Raw genomic sequence first — 19,764 nt, 5'->3', positions numbered from 1 at the left:
ACCGCTTTCAACCGGCTGATTTTGTCGCTGACGCTCGCTCGCATCGCATGCGGTTAGGACACGGTAACTCCACCGGCCGGAGCTTCCTCCATTTTTTCGTAGCGGTGTATCGCGTCGTTCAGGCAGCCAATCAGCACAGAGCCTCATTATCATAGCCCCGCCCACTCAGAATCCCACATAGATAATGAGGTTAGAGAATGGGAAGATAAAGACATGGTTTAGAGGCTGAATTTCTAATTTATTTAGCAAAAACAATCAAAAGCTTGTTTTTAAGACATTCAAGGCCTGTTTAAAACAGGTATTAGATTCCATAATAGGTTTCCTTTAAAATGCCTGACTCTGTCCCCTAAAAGCAGCTCCTCTGAGCACAGCTGTGGAGGCACGGTTTGACAGGAAGCTGGCCTACTGCATTTCTGTGGGGTCTCCACCGAAACTATTCATGAAGACGTCATAAATGTTTGAAAAGGGCAGAATAGGTGTCGTTGAAAGATTGAAAGCAGCTCCCTGGTTGGAGGTCCTGGAGGTCCACTGACCTGCATGTTTTAGATGTTTCTCTCAGATTCCAGTAAATGGATCGCCATCCGCTCGTCAGGTGGTCTGCATAAGTCCGTCAATGACCCATTGATTCAGATCAGCTGCGCTGGAGCAGGGAAACATCTAAAACACGCAGAGCTGGGACCTGGAGGACCTGGACCGGGGAACAGGACGCTCCGGGAGCCACTGATGTGTACCAGGTTCAGGCTGCACATGGGTTTGTTCCCTTTGTTGGTTTCATTCCAGCAGGTTTTTTTCATTGTGATTTGTTTGTTTTTTTTCTTATCTTGCTTTGTTATTCTGTACAAATTGAAAAAGAGCTGTGCTCAAAGAATATGTTCATCATTGTTTATTATGGCTGTTTTGCAATTTTATGACTGAAATATTGATTAAAGGCTGGAATAAGCTCTGCTTTTTCACTGAAGCCAAGAAACGTCAAAGAAAAAAAGGAAAAAACAAAACGAAAACCAGACCTCTGAGTCAGCCGTAAGAGGAAAGTTGATTTGCTTTCTGATGCAAATGATTCTCATCAGCCGAGGTTCTCCAGAAAGCCCCTAATTTTCACCAAGCTGTACGACTGAAAACCGATCAGATGGAGCTCAGGAACCCAGACAAGGTCCTGCAGAGCCAGCCGTGCCTCCGAACCTGGAGACGACGACAGCAAAGTCCTTGTTTAAAGGGGACCTATTATGAAAACCAGGTTTTTTCTTGCTTTAACATATATAAAGTGGTCTCCCCTCAGCCTGCCAACTCAGAGAAGGATGAAAGCAACCAGATTCTGCAGTGTCTGTACAGCCGCCTGGATGATCCGTCCAGTGTGATGTGGATCTACGAGCCAATAAGATTCTGCACATTTTCGTTACGGAACCAAAATGCAAACCACGCCCACAACTAAACACTGTGTAACTGCATGAGCGTCCGACTATCGTAGCACTGCGTGACATCGGACTCTCTGTCCATCTCCCTCCAGCAGCTGCCACTTTATTGAGGTTTTTGTAGTGAAATGAGGAGGAATCATACAGATAACTTCTCATTTCAACTAACTGGATCAGCCGTTCCTCATCATGACCGTTTCCTCCTGCGCTTTCAACCGGCTTTCAACGTGAGCGACAGGAAGAAAATAGAAGCAGGACGTCCGACAAATGTTCAGATCAAAACGCTGCGTCCAGTTAGGACAGTCCAATAGAAAATAAAGCAATGGAACTGATTTTGTCGTTGTCGCTCGCTCACATCACATGCAGTTAGGACACGGTAACTCTGCCGACCGAAGCTTCCGCCATTTTTTCGTAGCGGTGTATCGTGTCATTCAGGCAGCCAATCAGCACAGAGCCTCATTATCATAGCCCCGCCCACTCAGAATCCTGCATAGATAATGAGGTTAGAGACTGGGAAGATAAAGACATGGATCAGAGGCTGAATTTCTCATTTATTTAGCAAAAACAATCAAAAGGTCCCAAGAGGGCGGCGGAGGTCCGAAGAGGGCGGCGGAGGTCCGAAGAGGCCGGCGGAGGTCCGAAGAGGCCGGTGGAGGTCTGAAGAGGCCGGTGAAAGTCTGAAGAGGCCGGTGGAGGCCAGTGGAGGTCTGAAGAGGCCGGTGGAGGCCAGTGGAGGTCTGAAGAGGCCGGTGGAGGCCAGTGGAGGTCTGAAGAGGCCGGTGGAGGTCTGAAGAGGCCGGTGGAAGTCTGAAGAGGCCGGTGGAGGCCAGTGGAGGTCTGAAGAGGCCGGTGGAGGCCAGTGGAGGTCTGAAGAGGCCGGCGGAGGTCCGAAGAGGCCGGTGGAGGTCTGAAGAGGCCGGTGGAAGTCTGAAGAGGCCGGTGGAGGCCAGTGGAGGTCTGAAGAGGCCGGTGGAGGCCAGTGGAGGTCTGAAGAGGCCGGTGGAGGTCTAGGGCTGCATTTGTTCCTGAGTTTTAACTGAACAGGAGTCACGGCTGGTATAAACATTGAACTGTCAGCAGAGCAGAGTAAGGGGCGAGGAGCTCACGTTGGCACATGCACACCCAGCTAGATACTTAATCTGAGTCAACAGAGATGGATATTTGTAATGTTTCAACAAGCTTCGGCTTGACTTCCTTAGATGTTTTAGCGGCAAGTGGTGTTTAAAAAAAGGCCACTAGTGCTTCAGTTTCTTGCCCAGGGTCATTTCAAGATCATGAATGGTTGTCCATAAAAATTCTGTTCCATAGTTGTGGTTTTACTCTTTGGTGTTGTCCTCAGCTGAACCACATAAACGAGGATGTTGGCGTCAGCACGCACTCGCACACGTTCAGGGATTCACCTGTTTCCTGCTGAGACCAGAACACAATGTCTTGGCTGATTTGCAAGTGAGCTGCTGTTTAGTTTTGGATTCAAAGATTCAAGATTCAAAACAACTTTATTAATCCCTTGAAGGGCAATTTGATTTGGCAGCTCGCACCCAAACACACACATAACAAACACATAACATATTCAATAGAACACAGAGAGAAAGTTGGCAGCTGTGTGCAAAAATCTGCAATTTGTTGCATTAAAAAAGTGCTGATACCAATAAATTAATTAAAAAACAGTCTATACAAACACTGTATACACATTCCTAGAAGGTACACAGTACCTAAATACACATTCCAAACAAATTCATAAGGATACATTTAAATTTAATAGCCGAACAGCAGAGGGGATAAAAGACTTGGAAAAGCGATTACCCTTAAACACAGGTTGGGCATAACGACGTCCTGAAGGCAGCAGTGGAAATTATTTTCCTAAAACAAGTTCCTAGAATACTCTGAGGGCCCGATTTACTAAGATCCTAAATAAAGAGTACTAAATTGCGTGTGCACTGAAAAAGTTTGCGCGTGCAGTTGTTGCGTGGTTTGCGGGTGATCAACTAAGATTGCCTGCGCAATTGATAACAGGTGCAAACTGCAGTATTTAAATGAGGTGTTGCGTGTCTTACGTTTGCGCCATGGAGAGTCTGGATGGAAAGCACAGTCACACAAGTCACAAGCGCAAAATGAAATTGAACGAGTTGGAGTTAGAGATATTAGTGGAAGAGGCAAATAAACACATTCATGAACTACAGCAAAGAAATTTAAACATTACCAAAAGAAACGCAATATGGGTGAAAACCTGCGATAGAATAAATGCAGTTGGTAACACAAAAAACAGAAAAACGTCTGGTTTTTCATATTTCAATTTTAGGCACAGATCAAAAATACGAAATAGAAAAACGGCCCACAGGACTGAATTTGATTTTAATATTTAATTGGTCGGGTTTACGTGACCCCGCGGTGCTCGGCATGATCTGAGGAGAAAAAGACATCAGACACAGAGCTGGAGAGCGCTTTGATTCATCTATTTATGAGTTAAGTTTTTATTCAGATGTCCACAGTATATTGCAAATATTATATATTATATAGCAAACACTGACAGTAAATGTGTGACAGACGGGACCATCATCCGAAAGAAGAGAAGAGAAGTGTTCAGAACAGCGCACAGAGGAGAGCCCACACTAAAGGATGATTTATGGTTCCGCGTCACAGCAACGCAGAACCGACGGCGTAGGCTACGCGGCGACGCACACCGCACCGCGACCCTACGCGTCGGCTACGCCGTCGATTTAACGCAGAACCATAATTCAGGCGAAGCTGCAGTCTCTGCGCTGATCCTGACACAGCGGGACGGAGCGGATTTGGTCATGATGTTTAACCTGTGTTTTGTGATTAATAAGCACGGGTTTTAATTAAATGTAATTTACGAAGGATGATTTCACGTTCAATAAGATAAGTAATCAATAAAATACAAAGTTTTGGCACAAAGGCTTGGCCTGCTTGTGGGCGAGTGGAGGGGGGCACATTAAAAGAAGGTGGCAAAGATATAAGGCGGAGAACTAAAGAAAAAGTGGCCTTTAATAAAACTCGTGCAACCATTTTTAAAATAGCATGCAGCAGAATAAAGACTCTCTCTCTCTGCATATTCTTTGATTTTGGATGTCGCCTCCTTGCCACAATAACAGCAGCAGCAGATTAGCACCTTCCTTTCGAACGTATTAAATACAGACGCAATCCCAATACGCGCAATTACTTTCAGGCTTGGTAAATCTCATTGCGCGTGGTAAATGGAGCAATTTGCATCTTCCCCTCCCAGTATTTAGCGCGTTCTGGCAGGTACGCCCCATATTGATTATTCATCAGGGCAAAAGTACTAACTGAATTGCGTGTGCAATTTTGCGCATTTCAGAGACGCAATCCTCTTTGCACGCTGTTAGTAGATCAGCTGGCACTTTGGTTTGCGGGTGCTGTCAAGTTTGCACACGTTTTAACACACACAAACCTTTAGTAAATCGGGCCCTGAGTCTTCCTCAAAACCTGTTGTTCCCATAGGGAGCCCAGGTCTCTCTGGACCGGGTACCAGGACCAGGTCCAGGACCAGGTCCAGGTACCCTGGTACCCGGTCCTGTTGTTCCCATAGGGAGCCCAGGTCTCTCTGCTTGAGTCCAATAATCTTGGAACAGATTTTCACCACACTGTTAAGACTGTTTCTGTCCCTGAGTGACAGGTTGTATAATAAAATGATAAAAACAGCAGAGAATCTGTGGATTCACAGAAAAATAATTCAGCATACGCAGGAGATGAATCCTCTGCTGTCCACGTTTGACCAGTTGCTTCAGTGTTGAAATCAAATTTAAGCTGGTTGTCAAACACAGTGCCCAGATATTTGTAGGAGCTGACAATTTCAATCTTCTCTCCATCTATGACACTCTCAGTGAAGGCCTGCTTGTTACGTCTAAAATCTACCAACATTTCTTTAGTTTTGGATGCATTCAAGTCTACAAATGCAGGGAGAGCTCTGAAGGAGAGACAATAGCACAGTATCATCCCAAAACTTGACAAGGAAGCTGCCCTCACAAAATGATCTGCAGCTGTCAGTATATAAAATGTAAAGAAGAGGTGACCGTACGCACCCTTGTGGTGAACCCGTATTTGTCACAACAATGTCAGACACAATGACCTTCTGCTGTCTGTTGGTCAAGAAATCTAAAATCAATAAAAGACGTTGGTTTGAGAGTTTAAAATCAGAAATAAGTCTCTCAATTAGAAGACAAGGTTGCATGTGGTTAAAAGCAGAGGAGAAATCTCCAAACAACAGTCTAGCATGGGAACTAGGTTTCTCCAAATGTTTGTACAAGGTGTTAAGAATAAAAATCTTAGCATCTTCGACACCCTTTCCAGCCTGGTACGCAAATTGTAGAGGGTCAAGTTTACCCTCGATGGCAGTGAGAATCTCATTTTTAATTCATTTTTCCAAGATTTTCATAATTAATGAAGTGAGGGCAATTGGCCTTGGCTCTTTAGGGTTTGGTAGCAGACGATTGGCCGTAGTTGCCACTTTACGCTGCATTGCAAAAACAAAAAATCTTAACAAGAATATTTGTCTTATTTCTAGTTAAAATGTCTCATTTTTAGTCAAACAAAATCTCATTACACTTAAAACAAGCCTTATCACTGGAAAAAACAACAATTTTCACCTGTTTCAAGTAGATTTTCACTTAAAATAAGTAGAAAAATCTGCCAGTGGAACAAGATTTTTTTGCTTGTAATGAGAAGATAAATATTGTCCCACTGGCAGATTTTTCTACTTATTTCAAGTGAAAATTTATTTGAAACAGGTGAAAATTGTCAAATAACAAGTTATTTTTCTGGTAATGACTCTTGTTACTTAGTTAGTTAGTTAGTTAGTTAGTTAGTTAGTTAGTTAGTTAGTTAGCAGGGAAATGATAACTTTTACAGCAGAATATCAGTCTCAGAGTAATTACTATACCCAGTTATTAATTGAAGGAGTGAGATCCGAACACAGAGCTCTGGCAAACAAATCGATGGTGACCACAATTTGTACGAAACAACACACAAACAACTCATTAAAAATCAATCAGAATTTATTTACATACGGGTATCAAGGCAGATGTAAATAAATCTAATGGCACACTACAGTATTATAAAACCATTAATTAACTAGAAAAACATCAATAGAAATGAAACTTAAACGTTAAATGCATGGAAGGTAAAAGGAATCAAAGCAATAATAAACACAATAACGAACACAATAATGATAATGTACAGTAATACGCATACGGTAATTTCATTAAACATAAATTCAGCTTTACACCGTTCTAACTGACTGATCGCCCAAACACAACCTCACGTCTCCTCTGGATTCTGGATCTGGGCTGCGGGTTCTGTCGGGGGTTCCAGTCCGATGCGGCCTCGTTTCTCTCTGCTTTCAGTCCCAGCAGTCTCTCGTCTCTCTCTCTTCTCCTTCGGCTTTGAAATAAAAAGACAGGGGTGCAGCGTGCAGCAGCCGGGCGATCCCGCCCTGGTCAACGGAGCCTATCACAGCGTCTCGGTGCACGCGGGGTCCGGTCCACTCGTCGGACGTGCGGGCTCCCGTCCGGGCTGATGAGCGCGTGGGCCTCACAGACACAGGTGGCTGGGTGTTTCTCGCTGAGCTGGGCTGGCTGACCGGAGGATCAGGCCCTCCTCGAGAGAGAACTTAGGGGTAAATCCACAAAGAACAGATTGCGCCCGCAAATAGCGCTGTGAATTGCGCTGCATTTGCGCCCGCAATTTGCCCCGCTTTAAGGTCCTATTCACAAAAGATTTTGCTCTAATGATATACCGGGGCAAACACGCCCATAAAGTTTTGCGGCTGAGTGCAATTTGCCCTTGTCTCAGTAAGTGAGCGGAGCTGTTTCCAGTGTTCTCCATATTTCAGCACACAGATTGGTCCATAATGAAAACTGCAGAAATAAAAAATAAAGCAAGTGAAAATAAAACGCTATGAGGCGCAAAGGCGCAATTTCCACTGGGAACAGGGGGGCATGTCCCCCCCCACTTTTCAAACTCATGCTTTTGTCCCCCCCCCCGCGTACCCTACGCCGTAGGCTCTACGTCGTTTTAACGCGGGACCCTAATTTAGGCACCATACACCTGCACGTAAAGGTTTCACGCGCGCGTAAAACTCATATATATGAAAAAAAATCTGAGTCCCTTTAGGGGCTCCGTGGGGCTCCCTAAACGCAGCCCCTCATTTGTTCTGTCCTAAAGCGGTGGGTGTGAGGAGGTTCCCCGCATGTCACCACGGCAGCAGCAGCAGCAGCACCAGAGTCCTGACTGACTGAGCTTCACACAGAGGGACACGATCAGCGTGTGTGAATTAGACGCTCTCTTTTTGTCTCATTTGCACCGGTTTAGCGGCCGCAAAAGCCGCGCAATCCTTTTGTGGATTTGGCCCTTAGAGTGGAGAGAGAAATTAGAAAGGAGAGAAAGTCGGGAGCGCAGTGCGCTCCGTGGTAACGGGTCTTACGCTCCGCCGGACACTCCAGGCTCGAAGCGGCTTCCCCCCCCCGTCTCGTTGCAGCGCTCAGGAATAAATGGGTAGATGCGGCTGCCTCGGTCGGCAGGCACGTCTTGTCCGGTCCGCTGGCTGAGGGAGAGAGGCAGGAACCGGAATTTGAGTTCCGCGGGCTGCGTGACGTCACCAGCCCCTGGCCAGTGATTAGGTGCTCCCCGCTTTTGGGCTTGGGGGCGGTTTTACTGTAAGAGACAGTTCCCCCCTTCAGGACTCGCGGGACTGGTTTCTTGGGGGCTCCACTGCGTCTGAACCCCCCTGGTGTCGTAACCCCAGGGAGTCTGTTCTCTGGTCCCTTTGCGTTGGCTTTTCCTTTGTTCCCCCTCTCAGGTCTGGCAGGAACCCTGCTGGGTTTGTGGGGGCTATACTGCATCTGACCCCCCTCTCAGGTGTCGTAAACCCCAGGGAGTCTGTTCTCTGGTCTGGAGCCATGCAGCGGGGGTCATAAACTTTGGCTTGGCTTCGGCTCTTTACTGGCCCAAGAGAAATGTTCACCCACTCACATATGTCATGAATTCATAATCATATGGACGGTAGTCCAACATTAGATAGTTAGTTAGTTAGTTAGTTAGTTAGTTAATTTATTTGTCCACAAGTGGATATTTGTCTTTTGTCTCATAATACAAAAACAACAGTAACATGACACATCAACAAACACTTAACATTAAAACGCAAAACATATTAGTGGCAAAAAAGCAGGAATAACAAGGGCATGTACATAAAAGACAAGTCTACCGAGACGTCCCTCATTCAGAGCCTTAATGGCATTGGGAATGAATGAGTTTTTAAATAATCCGGTTATCCTTTGGTAACAGTACCGTCTCCTGAGGGAAGTCATTTAAACTCTAAAGCTGCAGAGTGGGTGAGTAGGATAATTTACTATCCTAGCAGCTTTTTTCCCAATCACTTCCTTTGTTTCTCTGTGTCTTCCCTATTATTTTTGAGGCTATAGCTTCACTATTCTTTGTAGCTTGCATCTATTTTTTGTGGTAAGGTTGCCGTACCACATGTTAAAGGTTCAGATTCCCTCTATGAGGTTCTTATAAAGTCTCCATAATCTGCTGCTCACACTAAAAGAGTTGAGCTTGAGTAGTAAATGTAGCCGTTTACATTACATTACATTACAAGATTTAAAGATGTGGTTGGTGTTGTTATTAAAGTTAAGATTGCTGTCAATAAAAGTACCTAAGTATTTAAAGTCTCCTACTCCCTTTACAGTGTGATCCTTGATTGGAAGAGGCTGCACAGAATATTTTTCCAACATGACCAGTTCCTTTGTTTTCGTCACATTAATCTCCAAGAAGCTCAGATCACAGCAGTTATGGAGAGACACGTGTCCTCACGTGTGCTTCTTCTGTCAGGTCAATGTTCCTTAAATGCAATCCTAGGAAAAGTCCTGGGCCTGATATGATCACAGGCAAACTCTTGAAAGTCTGTGCAGAACAGCTATGTGAAATCTTTGCCGATCTTTTTAACTTGTCTCTGACCCAGTACAAGGTTCCAAAGCTATGGAAGGAGTCAATTGTGGTACCTGTGGCTAAGACCAAGGTTCCCAAAGAGCTCAACGACCTAAGGCCTGTGGCCTTGACTTCATTGGTTATGAAGGTTTTTGAACGGCTGGTTAAACAGGATCTGACGGAGAAGATCCAGAGCCAGCTCGACCCAATGCAATTTGCATATAGGGCCAGAAGAGGAGTTGATGACGCTACTGTAACTCTGCTCAATTACTTGCACAAGCACCTGGAGGGCAAAAAAACCCATGCAAGGCTTTTATTTGTAGACTTTTCGTCAGCTTTTAACACAATACAGCCACATATTTTGGCTGACAAACTACTGTTGGATTTTAATCTTGATGCTGGATTTGTGAAATGGGTGTTGGATTTCCTAACTTGTCGGCCTCAGGCAGTCAGAGCAAATGGAGCCCTTTCCCGGAGGAAGCTGTCTTCCACAGGCTCACCACAGGGGTGCGTCCTGTCCCCTCTACTGTATATCCTGTATACCAATGACTGCAGGAGCCATCATAAAGACAGGCATCTTTTGAAGTTCGCTGACGATACAGTGCTAATCAGTCTTCTCCAGGATGGTGAGCTCAGCCATGGACCGGCTCTAACGGACTTTGTAAAGTGGTGTGATAACCACTTTCTTAAATTAAATGTCCTGAAAACTAAAGAGTTGCAAATAGACTTAAAGAGGAGATGTACTTCTCTCCCAAATCCTCCCATTACCATCAAGGGCTCACAGGTGGAAACAGTGGAGAGCTATAAATATCTGGGCACCATCATCGATAAGGACCTGAAGTATGACTTCAATACATCTGCCATTTGCAAAAAGGGCCTGCAAAGACTTTATTTTCTGCGCAGATTGAACACTTTTAATGTGGAGAAAACACTAATGGTGTTATTTTATAAGTCTTTTATTGAATCAATTTTAACTTTCTGTATTGTATTGTGGTATGGCAACTTGACAGTGCAGAACAAAAAGAGGATGCAGGACATTGTCAGAGCAGCCAGTAAAATAATTGGCACTCAGCAGCTCTCTCTGACTGACATCTATGAAGGTCGAGTCCTGAATAAGGCACAAGATATCTTGACCAGTCCTGATCACCCTCTGTCAAAAGAGTTTGTCCCTCTCCCTTCTGGGCGGCGCTATAGGCTTCCCAAGGCCAATACCAATAGGTATAAATTATCTTTTATACCAACCGCTGTTAAGATGATCAACTTGCATAAATTTTAATATTCTTAATATATTTTTATCATTCTGCCTGCACTGATGAAAGCACTTTTGCTTTTACTCACTATTATGGTTACTATGTCACGTTTTAATGTTTTAATTGTTCTTTTGGTATGTCTGTGTTTGTATGATGATGACTGTTTTCCCAGACTGCTAAAAGAATTTCCCCTAGAGGGACAATAAAAATGACTCTGACTCTGACTCTGACTCTGATATGTCTCTCACCAACTGTATCCCCCTTCTTAAGTAGAGCAACCGGGGCCAGATCGTCTGCGTACTTAAACAGACTCAATTTCTCTTAATCCAATTGGAACTCATTTATGTACAATGAGAAAAGTAAGGGTGATAGAATTGTCCCCTGCGGAGCACCTGTGTTCACAGTGATGTTAGAGCGAGTGTCATTGACAAGGACCTGTTGAGGGTGGTCAGAGAGGAAATCTCTGACCAGATGTACAAAACCTCCATTCACCCCTATGTCAATTAGTCTCTGCAGGAGGATGTGTATCTGCATGCTATTAAAAGATTTTTTGACTAAAAATGAGACGTTTTAACTAGAAATTAGACAAATATTCCTGGTAAGATTTTGAGTTTTTGCAGAGTTTTACCCAGCATACAGCAGGGGTGCACGAGTCATTATGAAACCAAGAAAGTATGATGACCCACTGAGAGATGACTAACGGTGACACGCTACATCTCCGTCACATCTGCCCCAGAAACTCCACGTGTAGTTTTTCATGCTGTGTGACTTTCAACAAACAGTCCCATCGCTTTGTCTTTTTCAGCTTTGGTGGAGGGGATGGAGGCGCAGAACAACAACCAGCCCACCCTGGATTACCACAATAACCTGTATAAGCTCCCGGGCCAGCTGGATCAGGTCAGAACCAGTTGGCTGCTCTACAAAAACTGCTCCTACGGAAATGTTGCCAGCTCCTTTTGACGGTTTCAGGGTCACTTCAAGAATTAAACTGTTATTATCAGTATACATTTAGAATTCTAAGAAGCAAAAGAAAATATATATGTTGTAATACTTTTACAGTATATATATATATATATATATATATATATATATATATATATATATATATATATATGTATAGTACAGTTTGTGAGAAAATATTTTTTTTTATATATAACTTTATTTATTTTAAGATTTTTCAATATTTTTTAAGACAAACAACCCCACATATATCCCACCCTCCCCAGTTCCCACATACAAAGAAGATAATAGCAATAAAACACAATATGTAAACAAGAAATAAAATAAACATTAAATTCAATTAAAAAAATAAAATAAAATTAAATAAAAAATAAAAAATAAAGTACACAAATAAAATAACATTAGTAATAATAACAGCAATAATTATGTTAAAATAAATAAATAGATGAATAACACATGGACGGTTAAGGGTTACACATTAGTCCAAACATTTGTTAGTAGTGCAATTGAGGGTTTCCACAAATCCGAGTAACACTGTAAACATGACAAAAATAATACTACATCCCTACATCATCGAAAGACAGCGTAAGGACGAAGTCTAAGAAAGGGGACCAGGCCTTTATAAACTTTTGGCGAGATTTGAATCTGTTGTATCTGAGCTTTTCTAAAGGTATAAAATATATCACATCTTTGACCCATTCTGTGAATGTTGGGGGTTTATCAGATTTCCAATTGCGGAGGATAAGTCTCCGGGCTATGAGAGAGGAAAATGCAATAAAATTGGCTTGAGGAGAGGTAACTGGTGCATCATCCGTAGGAACTCCAAATATAGCAGTCATAGGGTTGGGTTCAATAATTATATGACAAACGGTGGAGAAAGCATCGGAAATATTCTTCCAAAATGACGTCAGAGACGTGCAACCCCAGAACATATGTCCAACAGAGGCAGGCTCCAGGTGACATCTTATACAAGTAGGGTCAACATCAGGATACATTTTAGACAGTCTTTCTCTCGAGAAATGCAAACGATGAATTACTTTAAATTGAATCAAACAATGTCTAAGACATAAAGAGGTGGTATGAATGCGCCCCAGAGAGCGTTCCCAGATCCCCTCTTCCAGCTGTAAATTTAGATCTTGTTCCCAGGCTGATTTGGTCTTGTCCAAGAGAGGAGGGCCGATATCCTGTATAGTCATATATATCTTTGAAATACTACCCTTTTTGTATGGATTCCAGTCTAGTATAGTGTCTATTATGCTCTTGTCTGGCATGGTTGGGAATGAAAAATGTTCTCTAGCAAAACTACGAACTTGGAGGAATCTGAAAAAGTGAAGACTAGGTATCTCATGGACATTTTGAAGGGTTTCAAAAGAGGCAAATGTGCCGTCTTTATATAGGTCACTAAAGAAAATCAGACCCTTGAGGTGCCATGTCTTAAAAGCCGAGTCCGCCTGTGAGGGCGGAAAGAAATGATTGTCAGTCAAAGGCATATGGCCACACATATTATTAAAACCAAAGTGTTTTCTAAATTGGCGCCAGATTTTGAGGGAGCTATTAATCACTGGATTATTAAAGTGTGACTGATTGCCACCTGGCAGTGCGGAGCATAACACAGACACTAGAGAGATCTTGGGATCTGTAGACATTTCCATAGAGGCCCAGATTGGGCCCTGCTTGTGTTTATGGACCGCAACCCAATAACTCACTTTTGTAATATTCGCCGACCAGTAATAAAACATGAAATTAGGCAACCCCATGCCACCTGCTGCTCTTGGCAATTCTAAAAGAGCTCTTCTGGCAGGTGGCCGGGCTTTATTCCAAATAAAAGTGGTGATACAGCTATTAAGATCCCGGAAGAAGGTTTTAGTTAAGAATAAGGGATTCATTTGGAATAGATACAAAAAACGAGGCAAGACTGTCATTTTAATTGAGTTGACCCTGCCTGCTAATGAGATGGGCAATGAAGCCCATCTCTCAAGATCCAGTTTTGTGCGGTCTAGAAGCTTCTTAAAGTTATGCTCATACAGATCCTTATAGGATCGAGTAACAGAGATTCCCAGGTAAGTAAATGAATGAAGTTCCAATTTAAACGGGAGGTCAGTATAAGTAAGATCCAAGGCCAGCTGGTTAATTGGAAAAAAAGACTTTTAGAAAAATTCAATTTATAGCCCGAGAGCATACCGAAATGAGTAAGTGTGTCAATGAGCGGAGGGATAGATTGAATTGGATTTGATATGTATATGAGCAGGTCGTCTGCGTAAAGCGAGGCCTTGTGTAACGAGCCCCCCCTCTCAATGCCAGCTATTCTATCATCCTCTCTGAGTGTTATAGCTAAAGGCTCAATAGCGATATCAAATAAATATGGAGGGAGACTACAACCCTAGCGGACCGAAAGCTGAAGGCCAAAGTAATCTGAACATATAGAGTTGGTCAAAACTGCAGCCTTAGGAGCCGTATAAAGAATTGATAAACGATGGGCCAAATCCCAACTTTTCTAAGACCGTTAGAAGGTAGCTACACTCAATACGATCGAAGGCCTTCTCCGCATCGAGCGACAGTATCGCTTCTGGCCACTGGGTGGACTGAGAAGAGTAAAGTAAGTTGAAAAGCCGACGCATGTTATAAAAAGATTGTCTACCAGGCACAAAACCAGTCTGATCAGGTGCAATAATCTTAGGGATCACTGTGTCAAGCCGATGAGAGAGAATCTTAGTGAGAATTTTATAATCACAACAGAGAATACTTATGGGCCGATAAGCACCGCAGTCCAGGGGGTCTCTGCCCTTTTTAGGTAAAACTGCAATAGTAGCTTGTGTCATCGTCTCTGGCAACCTCCTGGCTACAAATGCTTCTTTGTATACTGAACCTAGTATGGGAGTTAACTTTGCGGAGAAGGCTTTATAAAATTCTATGGGGAAACCGTCCGGCCCCGCTGCTTTGCCGCTGTGCATAGAGTTTATGGCTTGAGTGATTTCCTCTGGTGATATGGCAGCATCAATATTAGCCCGAGCCGACGGCTCAATTACTGGAATGTTAATTTTGTCTAGGAAATCATTGATTTCCGAAGTATCAAGATTGGACTCTGATGTATAGAGATCACTATAAAACTGTCTGAACTGATCATTAATGATTTTAGGATTTGTGGAGGTCTCTCCTGATGTTGTACGAATTTCTGGAATAGTTCTGTCTGTTGCTGCCTGCTTAAGTTGGTGGGCAAGGAGTTTACTCGACTTATCACCATGTTCATAAAACTTCTGCTTAGACTTAAATAGAAGTTCAGTATGTTTTATAGACAGGTTATCAAATTCCGCTTGTAGCAGTAGACGTTCTTTATATAATTCAGGATCGGGGTCAACAGAATATTTTTTGTCCACATCAGCTAATTTAGTGGTCAGTTCTGTAATACGTTTGGTTCGTGTCTTTTTTTCGAAAGCCGAATAAGAAATAATTTGTCCTCTTAAATAAGCTTTGAGAGATTCCCAAATAATAGTAGAAGACATACCTGGTGTGGAATTAATCTCTAAATAAGTATCAATGTGACCGTTGAGAAATTTCATGAAACTATCACTGGACAGTAATAGAGGATTTAGTCGCCAGGTGCGCTGGGGTGCTACGCTGTTGGGAAAACACATATCCAGCTGGACTGGGCTATGATCAGAGATTACTATATTGTGATATTGACAATTTGTGACAAATGGGAGAGAGCCACTATCAAGGAGATAGAAATCGATACGGCTGAAGGAACGATGGACATGACAAAAATATGAGTATTGTTTAGTGGTGGGATTAGCCAGCCTCCAAGGATCTGAAAGTTTATACGCATCAATCAATGATAAAACAACCTTACCGGATTTGGAAGTTGTACAGCCGGGTCTAGGTCTGGATTTATCTAAGTCTGGATGTTGAACAAGGTTCCAGTCTCCGGCCTGGATCAGGTAATGAGTGTGGAGGTCTGGTAACTTTGCTATAAAACGAGAGAAAAACTGTGGATCGTCCCAGTTGGGACCATAGACATTAGCCAACACCACCTGCGAGCCAAAAAGATTACCAGAAACTATCACGTATCCGCCGTTATTATCTGCAATCACTGAAGTAGGAACAAAAGGGATCCCTCTCTTTATCAATATGGCCGTACCTCTAGATCTATTGTCAAATTTAGAGCAAAAATTCTGCCCAATTTGTTTTTTAAACTTGTTTGGACATTGTTTAAATTCCGAATCTATTCTGTTCCATAGTTTAACTCCACTGACTGATATACAAAATCTTTTCATTGTTGTTCCTGTTCTACAAGTCCTAAAATGTAGAGTACCCCTTATACCTCCCCTCTCTGTCATAAAACCTTTCCTGTAAGTGATATGGTAATAAGTTGTTCCTAGCTTTATACATGAATTGTGCTGTTTGGAATTCCACTATGTCAAAAAATCTGATTACTTTAGAAATTGAAGAATAATGAATTGGTGTGTGTAATAAAATTAAGCGGATAAAACAATTTTTTGTGGGAAAAAGAAGCTGTAATTATTATGTAACTGCTGTCAGACCTGGCTGTAAGACTTCCTGACCCACTCCCACTCCCACGGTGCTCGTCTCGGCCAAACGACATGAAAGTCTGTCCTCTCCCGCCGCTGGAGCTGTGAACGTCACTGAAGCTCGATGTTTCTCCCCGTGTCACGACTGCATCAACATTCCCCGGGCATGAACAGGCAACACTTCTCTGATGTTGTTGTCATTCCAGTGTCCTGACGGCTCTTTTTACAAATCTGACACATCCCTGAACATTCATATAATATTGTTTACCTCATCATGATCCAAATACTTTGTGAGCTTTTTCAAAAATGTTTGACCTTTTTTTCTGATTTTTTTTCTCTCTTTTTTCTTCTTTTTCTCTTTTTTTTCTTCTTTTTTTCCTTTTTTTTCTTTTTTTCTTCCTTTTTCCTTTCCTTTTTAATCTCGACATTTCGACTTTTTTCTCAACATTTTGACTATTTTTTCAATATTGTACTTCAACATTAATAATGACATTTCAACTTTTTTCTCAACATTTCAACTTTTTTCTTGAAATTTCAACTTTTTTCTCTACATTTCAATTTTTTTCTCAAAGTGCATAATGAAAAAAGTGTATATAACTAATATAGCTACATGCAGCATGTGTTGTCTTCATTCTAAGCCAAGACTCTTAGTTTTTTGCGGATGCAGACATATTTGTTTTTTGTGTTTTTGGTCAAATACGGCTCTTTCAACATTTTGGGTTGCCGACCCCTGATCTGGATGATGAAGTTATTTCTTCCTTTTATTCCCAAGTCATCAATCAAAACTGTGTATTTTGATCTGCTGGTACCAGGATAAGATTTGATTGGTGCGGTTCATGTGCGCGCTGCTGTTTTTAACATATTTCGTTATGTTTATTGTACAGATAAACGGACTGAGCTCCAAGTACTGCTGCACCATGGGAAACTTTCGCATTGAAAAGAAGATCGGCCGGGGGCAGTTCAGTGAAGTGTATAAAGCCACGTATCTGCTGGATGGGCAGCAAGTTGCACTCAAAAAAGTCCAGGTATCGTACCCTGCCTGCAGTGCCTGCTGGGACTTCAGAGCAGCTGAATACTTTGATGCTTGTTCATTTCTAAACTCAGAGGTGGACTTGTAAAGATACCAAAGATCCCTGCTCGGATCAGTGGGAATGACAAACATTCATCACATTCTCAGACAATTGCATCTACTATTGCAACATGTAACGTGCTACAGATTTTACAGAGTGAAACAAGTCGGTGCTCTCTTGTGGCCAAACTATCCCACAATAATATTTAGATTCAGCTTCGACCACATTCACCACGGCATTGCTTCAATAGTTTTATGAGACCAGAAGATTTTGACCTGATGATTGAGAATGTGAGACCTGGATTTAGTCTTCCTCAGCATCTCTCTGAGATTCTGAGTGGGACATTAAGGTCTAGTCTCTGGAGGACAGTCCTCGTGGGACTGCGCTCTTGCGATGTGCATCTGGTAGTAAGAGACTTTAAATATGTATAGGTACCTTTATTGACAGCAATCTTAACTTTAATAACAACACTGACCACATCTTTAAATCTTGTAATCAACGGCTACATTTACTACTCAAGCTCAACTCTTTTAGTGTGAGCAGCAGATTATGGAGACTTTATAAGAACCTCATAGAGGGAATCTGAACCTTTAACATGTGGTACGGCAACCTTACCACAAAAAATAGATGCAAGCTACAAAGAATAGTGAAGCTATAGCCTCAAAAATAATAGGGAAGACACAGAGAAACGAAGGAAGTGATTGGGAAAAAAGCTGCTGGGATAGTAAATGATCCTACTCACCCACTCTGCAGCTTTAGGGCCCGATTTACTAAAGGTTTGCGTGCGTAAAAACGTGTGCAAACTTGACAGCACCCGCAAACCAATATGCGAGCTGATCTACTAACAGCGTGCAAAGAGGACTGCGTCTCTCAAATGCGCAAAATTGCACACGCAATCCATTTAGTACTTTTGCCCTGATGAATAATCAATATGGGGCGTACCCGGCAGAAATCCTAAATACTGGGAGGGGAAGATGCAAATTGCTCCATTTACCACGCGCAATGAGATTTACCAAGCCTGAAAGTAATTGCGCGTATTGTGATTGCGTCTGTATTTAATACGTTCGAAAGGAAGGTGCTAATCTGCTGCTGCTGTTATTGTGGCAAGGATGCGACATCCAAAATCAAAGAATACGCAGAGAGAGAGTCTTTATTCTGCTGCATGCTATTTTAAAAATGGTTGCACAAGTTTTATTAAAGGCCACTTTTTCTTTAGTTCTCCGCCTTATATCTTGCCACCTTCTCTTATTGTGCCCCCCTCCACTCGCACACAAGCAGGCCAAGCCTTTGTGCCAAACTTTGTATTTTATTGATTACCGTAGATGACCATTTAGTAGCCCGGGCGTTTAATATGCTAAATCCACTTGGACCCCAGGCGTTTATAAGAACCAGGCGGGTATTTTTACCAGGCTACAATTTATTTTTGCAATGAGCAGCACCAGACCATTACTTACAAAGAACATATGAGATCACCATAGTACCACTGGAACTAAAATTGTACACACTGTACACAACACAACACCTCACGACGAGCTCCCGATCACAAATCGTGAGCTCGCAAGAAAATCAAGCGTGTTTGAAATCCTGGTCGCTCCTTGTGAGGGAATCACAGCTGAAGCAGCTGCGACCCGATTTGACTCATCCTTTCACAGAGAGCATGCACAATCTCTGATGTTACGTCAAAAACTATTATTTGTAGTTTAAGTTTTGCAAATTCACATTACAAATCATGTTTTAATAGCAAAAAAAGAGCGCATTTCCACGTAGGCTATGGTGCGGGTCGCCACGTCCCCTACGCCGTAGGCTCTGCGTTATTTTAACGCGGAACCATAAATCAGCCTTACGGCGTACCCTGCACCGTAGGCTCTGCGTTGGTGTAACGCGGAACCATAAATCAGCCTTCAGTGTGTGCGCTGTCTGCTGAACTCTTTTTTCTCTTCTCATTTTGCTGGACGCCGTGGTTCCTCCACCGAGACACAACTTTTGCGGTACGCGTTCTTTGTTGTGTCTAAAAATGATTCGCAGTGCACACACCCAATCAGAAACGGTAGAGATATTTTGGGAGTTTAATATATAAAAAAATAAAATTAAAAATAATAAAGAATCCCCTCGCCGCTTCACTCCGCTCACATGCTCTGATATACAAAGACAGTTTGTCTGTGTAACGGCGACACACGGAGCTGATCAGAGCAGTATGAACGATACTGTACACAATACAATGCAAATACAGTGTTATTACCAGGTTATTACCGCTAGTCGCCCGGGTGTTTAATTGAACCGGCGTTTATTATGCCAAATGGGCTCGGACCCCCGGCGGCTATTACAGCACAGCCGCGTATTTGCGCGCGGGCGACTATTTGGTCATCTACGGTACTTATCTTATTGAACGTGAAATCATCCTTCGTAAATTACATTTAATTAAAACCCGTGCTTATTAATCACAAAACACAGGTTAAACATCATGACCAAATCCGCTCCGACCCGCTGTGTCAGGATCAGCGCAGAGACTGCAGCTTTGCCTGAATTATGGTTCTGCGTTAAATCGACGGCCATATGATGGTCCCGTCTGTCACACATTTACTGTCAG

At 42.7% G+C, this 19,764-nt stretch overlaps 1 protein-coding gene across 3 annotated transcripts in view; it reads left to right on the top strand.

The window, feature by feature from the left end:
• The window catches only part of nek6 (NIMA-related kinase 6), an 88,573-nt gene that overhangs the window by 48,053 nt on the left and 20,756 nt on the right, over positions 1 to 19,764 (top strand). For 2 of the 3 annotated variants that reach the window (XM_061734627.1, XM_061734628.1), the window contains 2 exons: positions 11,427 to 11,518; positions 16,992 to 17,132. In XM_061734627.1, coding sequence (XP_061590611.1) covers positions 11,441 to 11,518; positions 16,992 to 17,132 — 219 coding nt within the window. In that variant the 5' untranslated portion in view covers positions 11,427 to 11,440. Of the gene's footprint in view, positions 1 to 714; positions 752 to 11,426; positions 11,519 to 16,991; positions 17,133 to 19,764 lie in introns of those variants that run through there. The other variant, XM_061734626.1, reaches the window with a different exon arrangement.

The sequence above is a fragment of the Cololabis saira genome, chromosome 11 (assembly GCF_033807715.1).
Source record: "Cololabis saira isolate AMF1-May2022 chromosome 11, fColSai1.1, whole genome shotgun sequence".
Taxonomy (NCBI): domain Eukaryota; kingdom Metazoa; phylum Chordata; class Actinopteri; order Beloniformes; family Belonidae; genus Cololabis; species Cololabis saira.
This window is presented reverse-complemented; position numbering and strand designations above follow the sequence as displayed.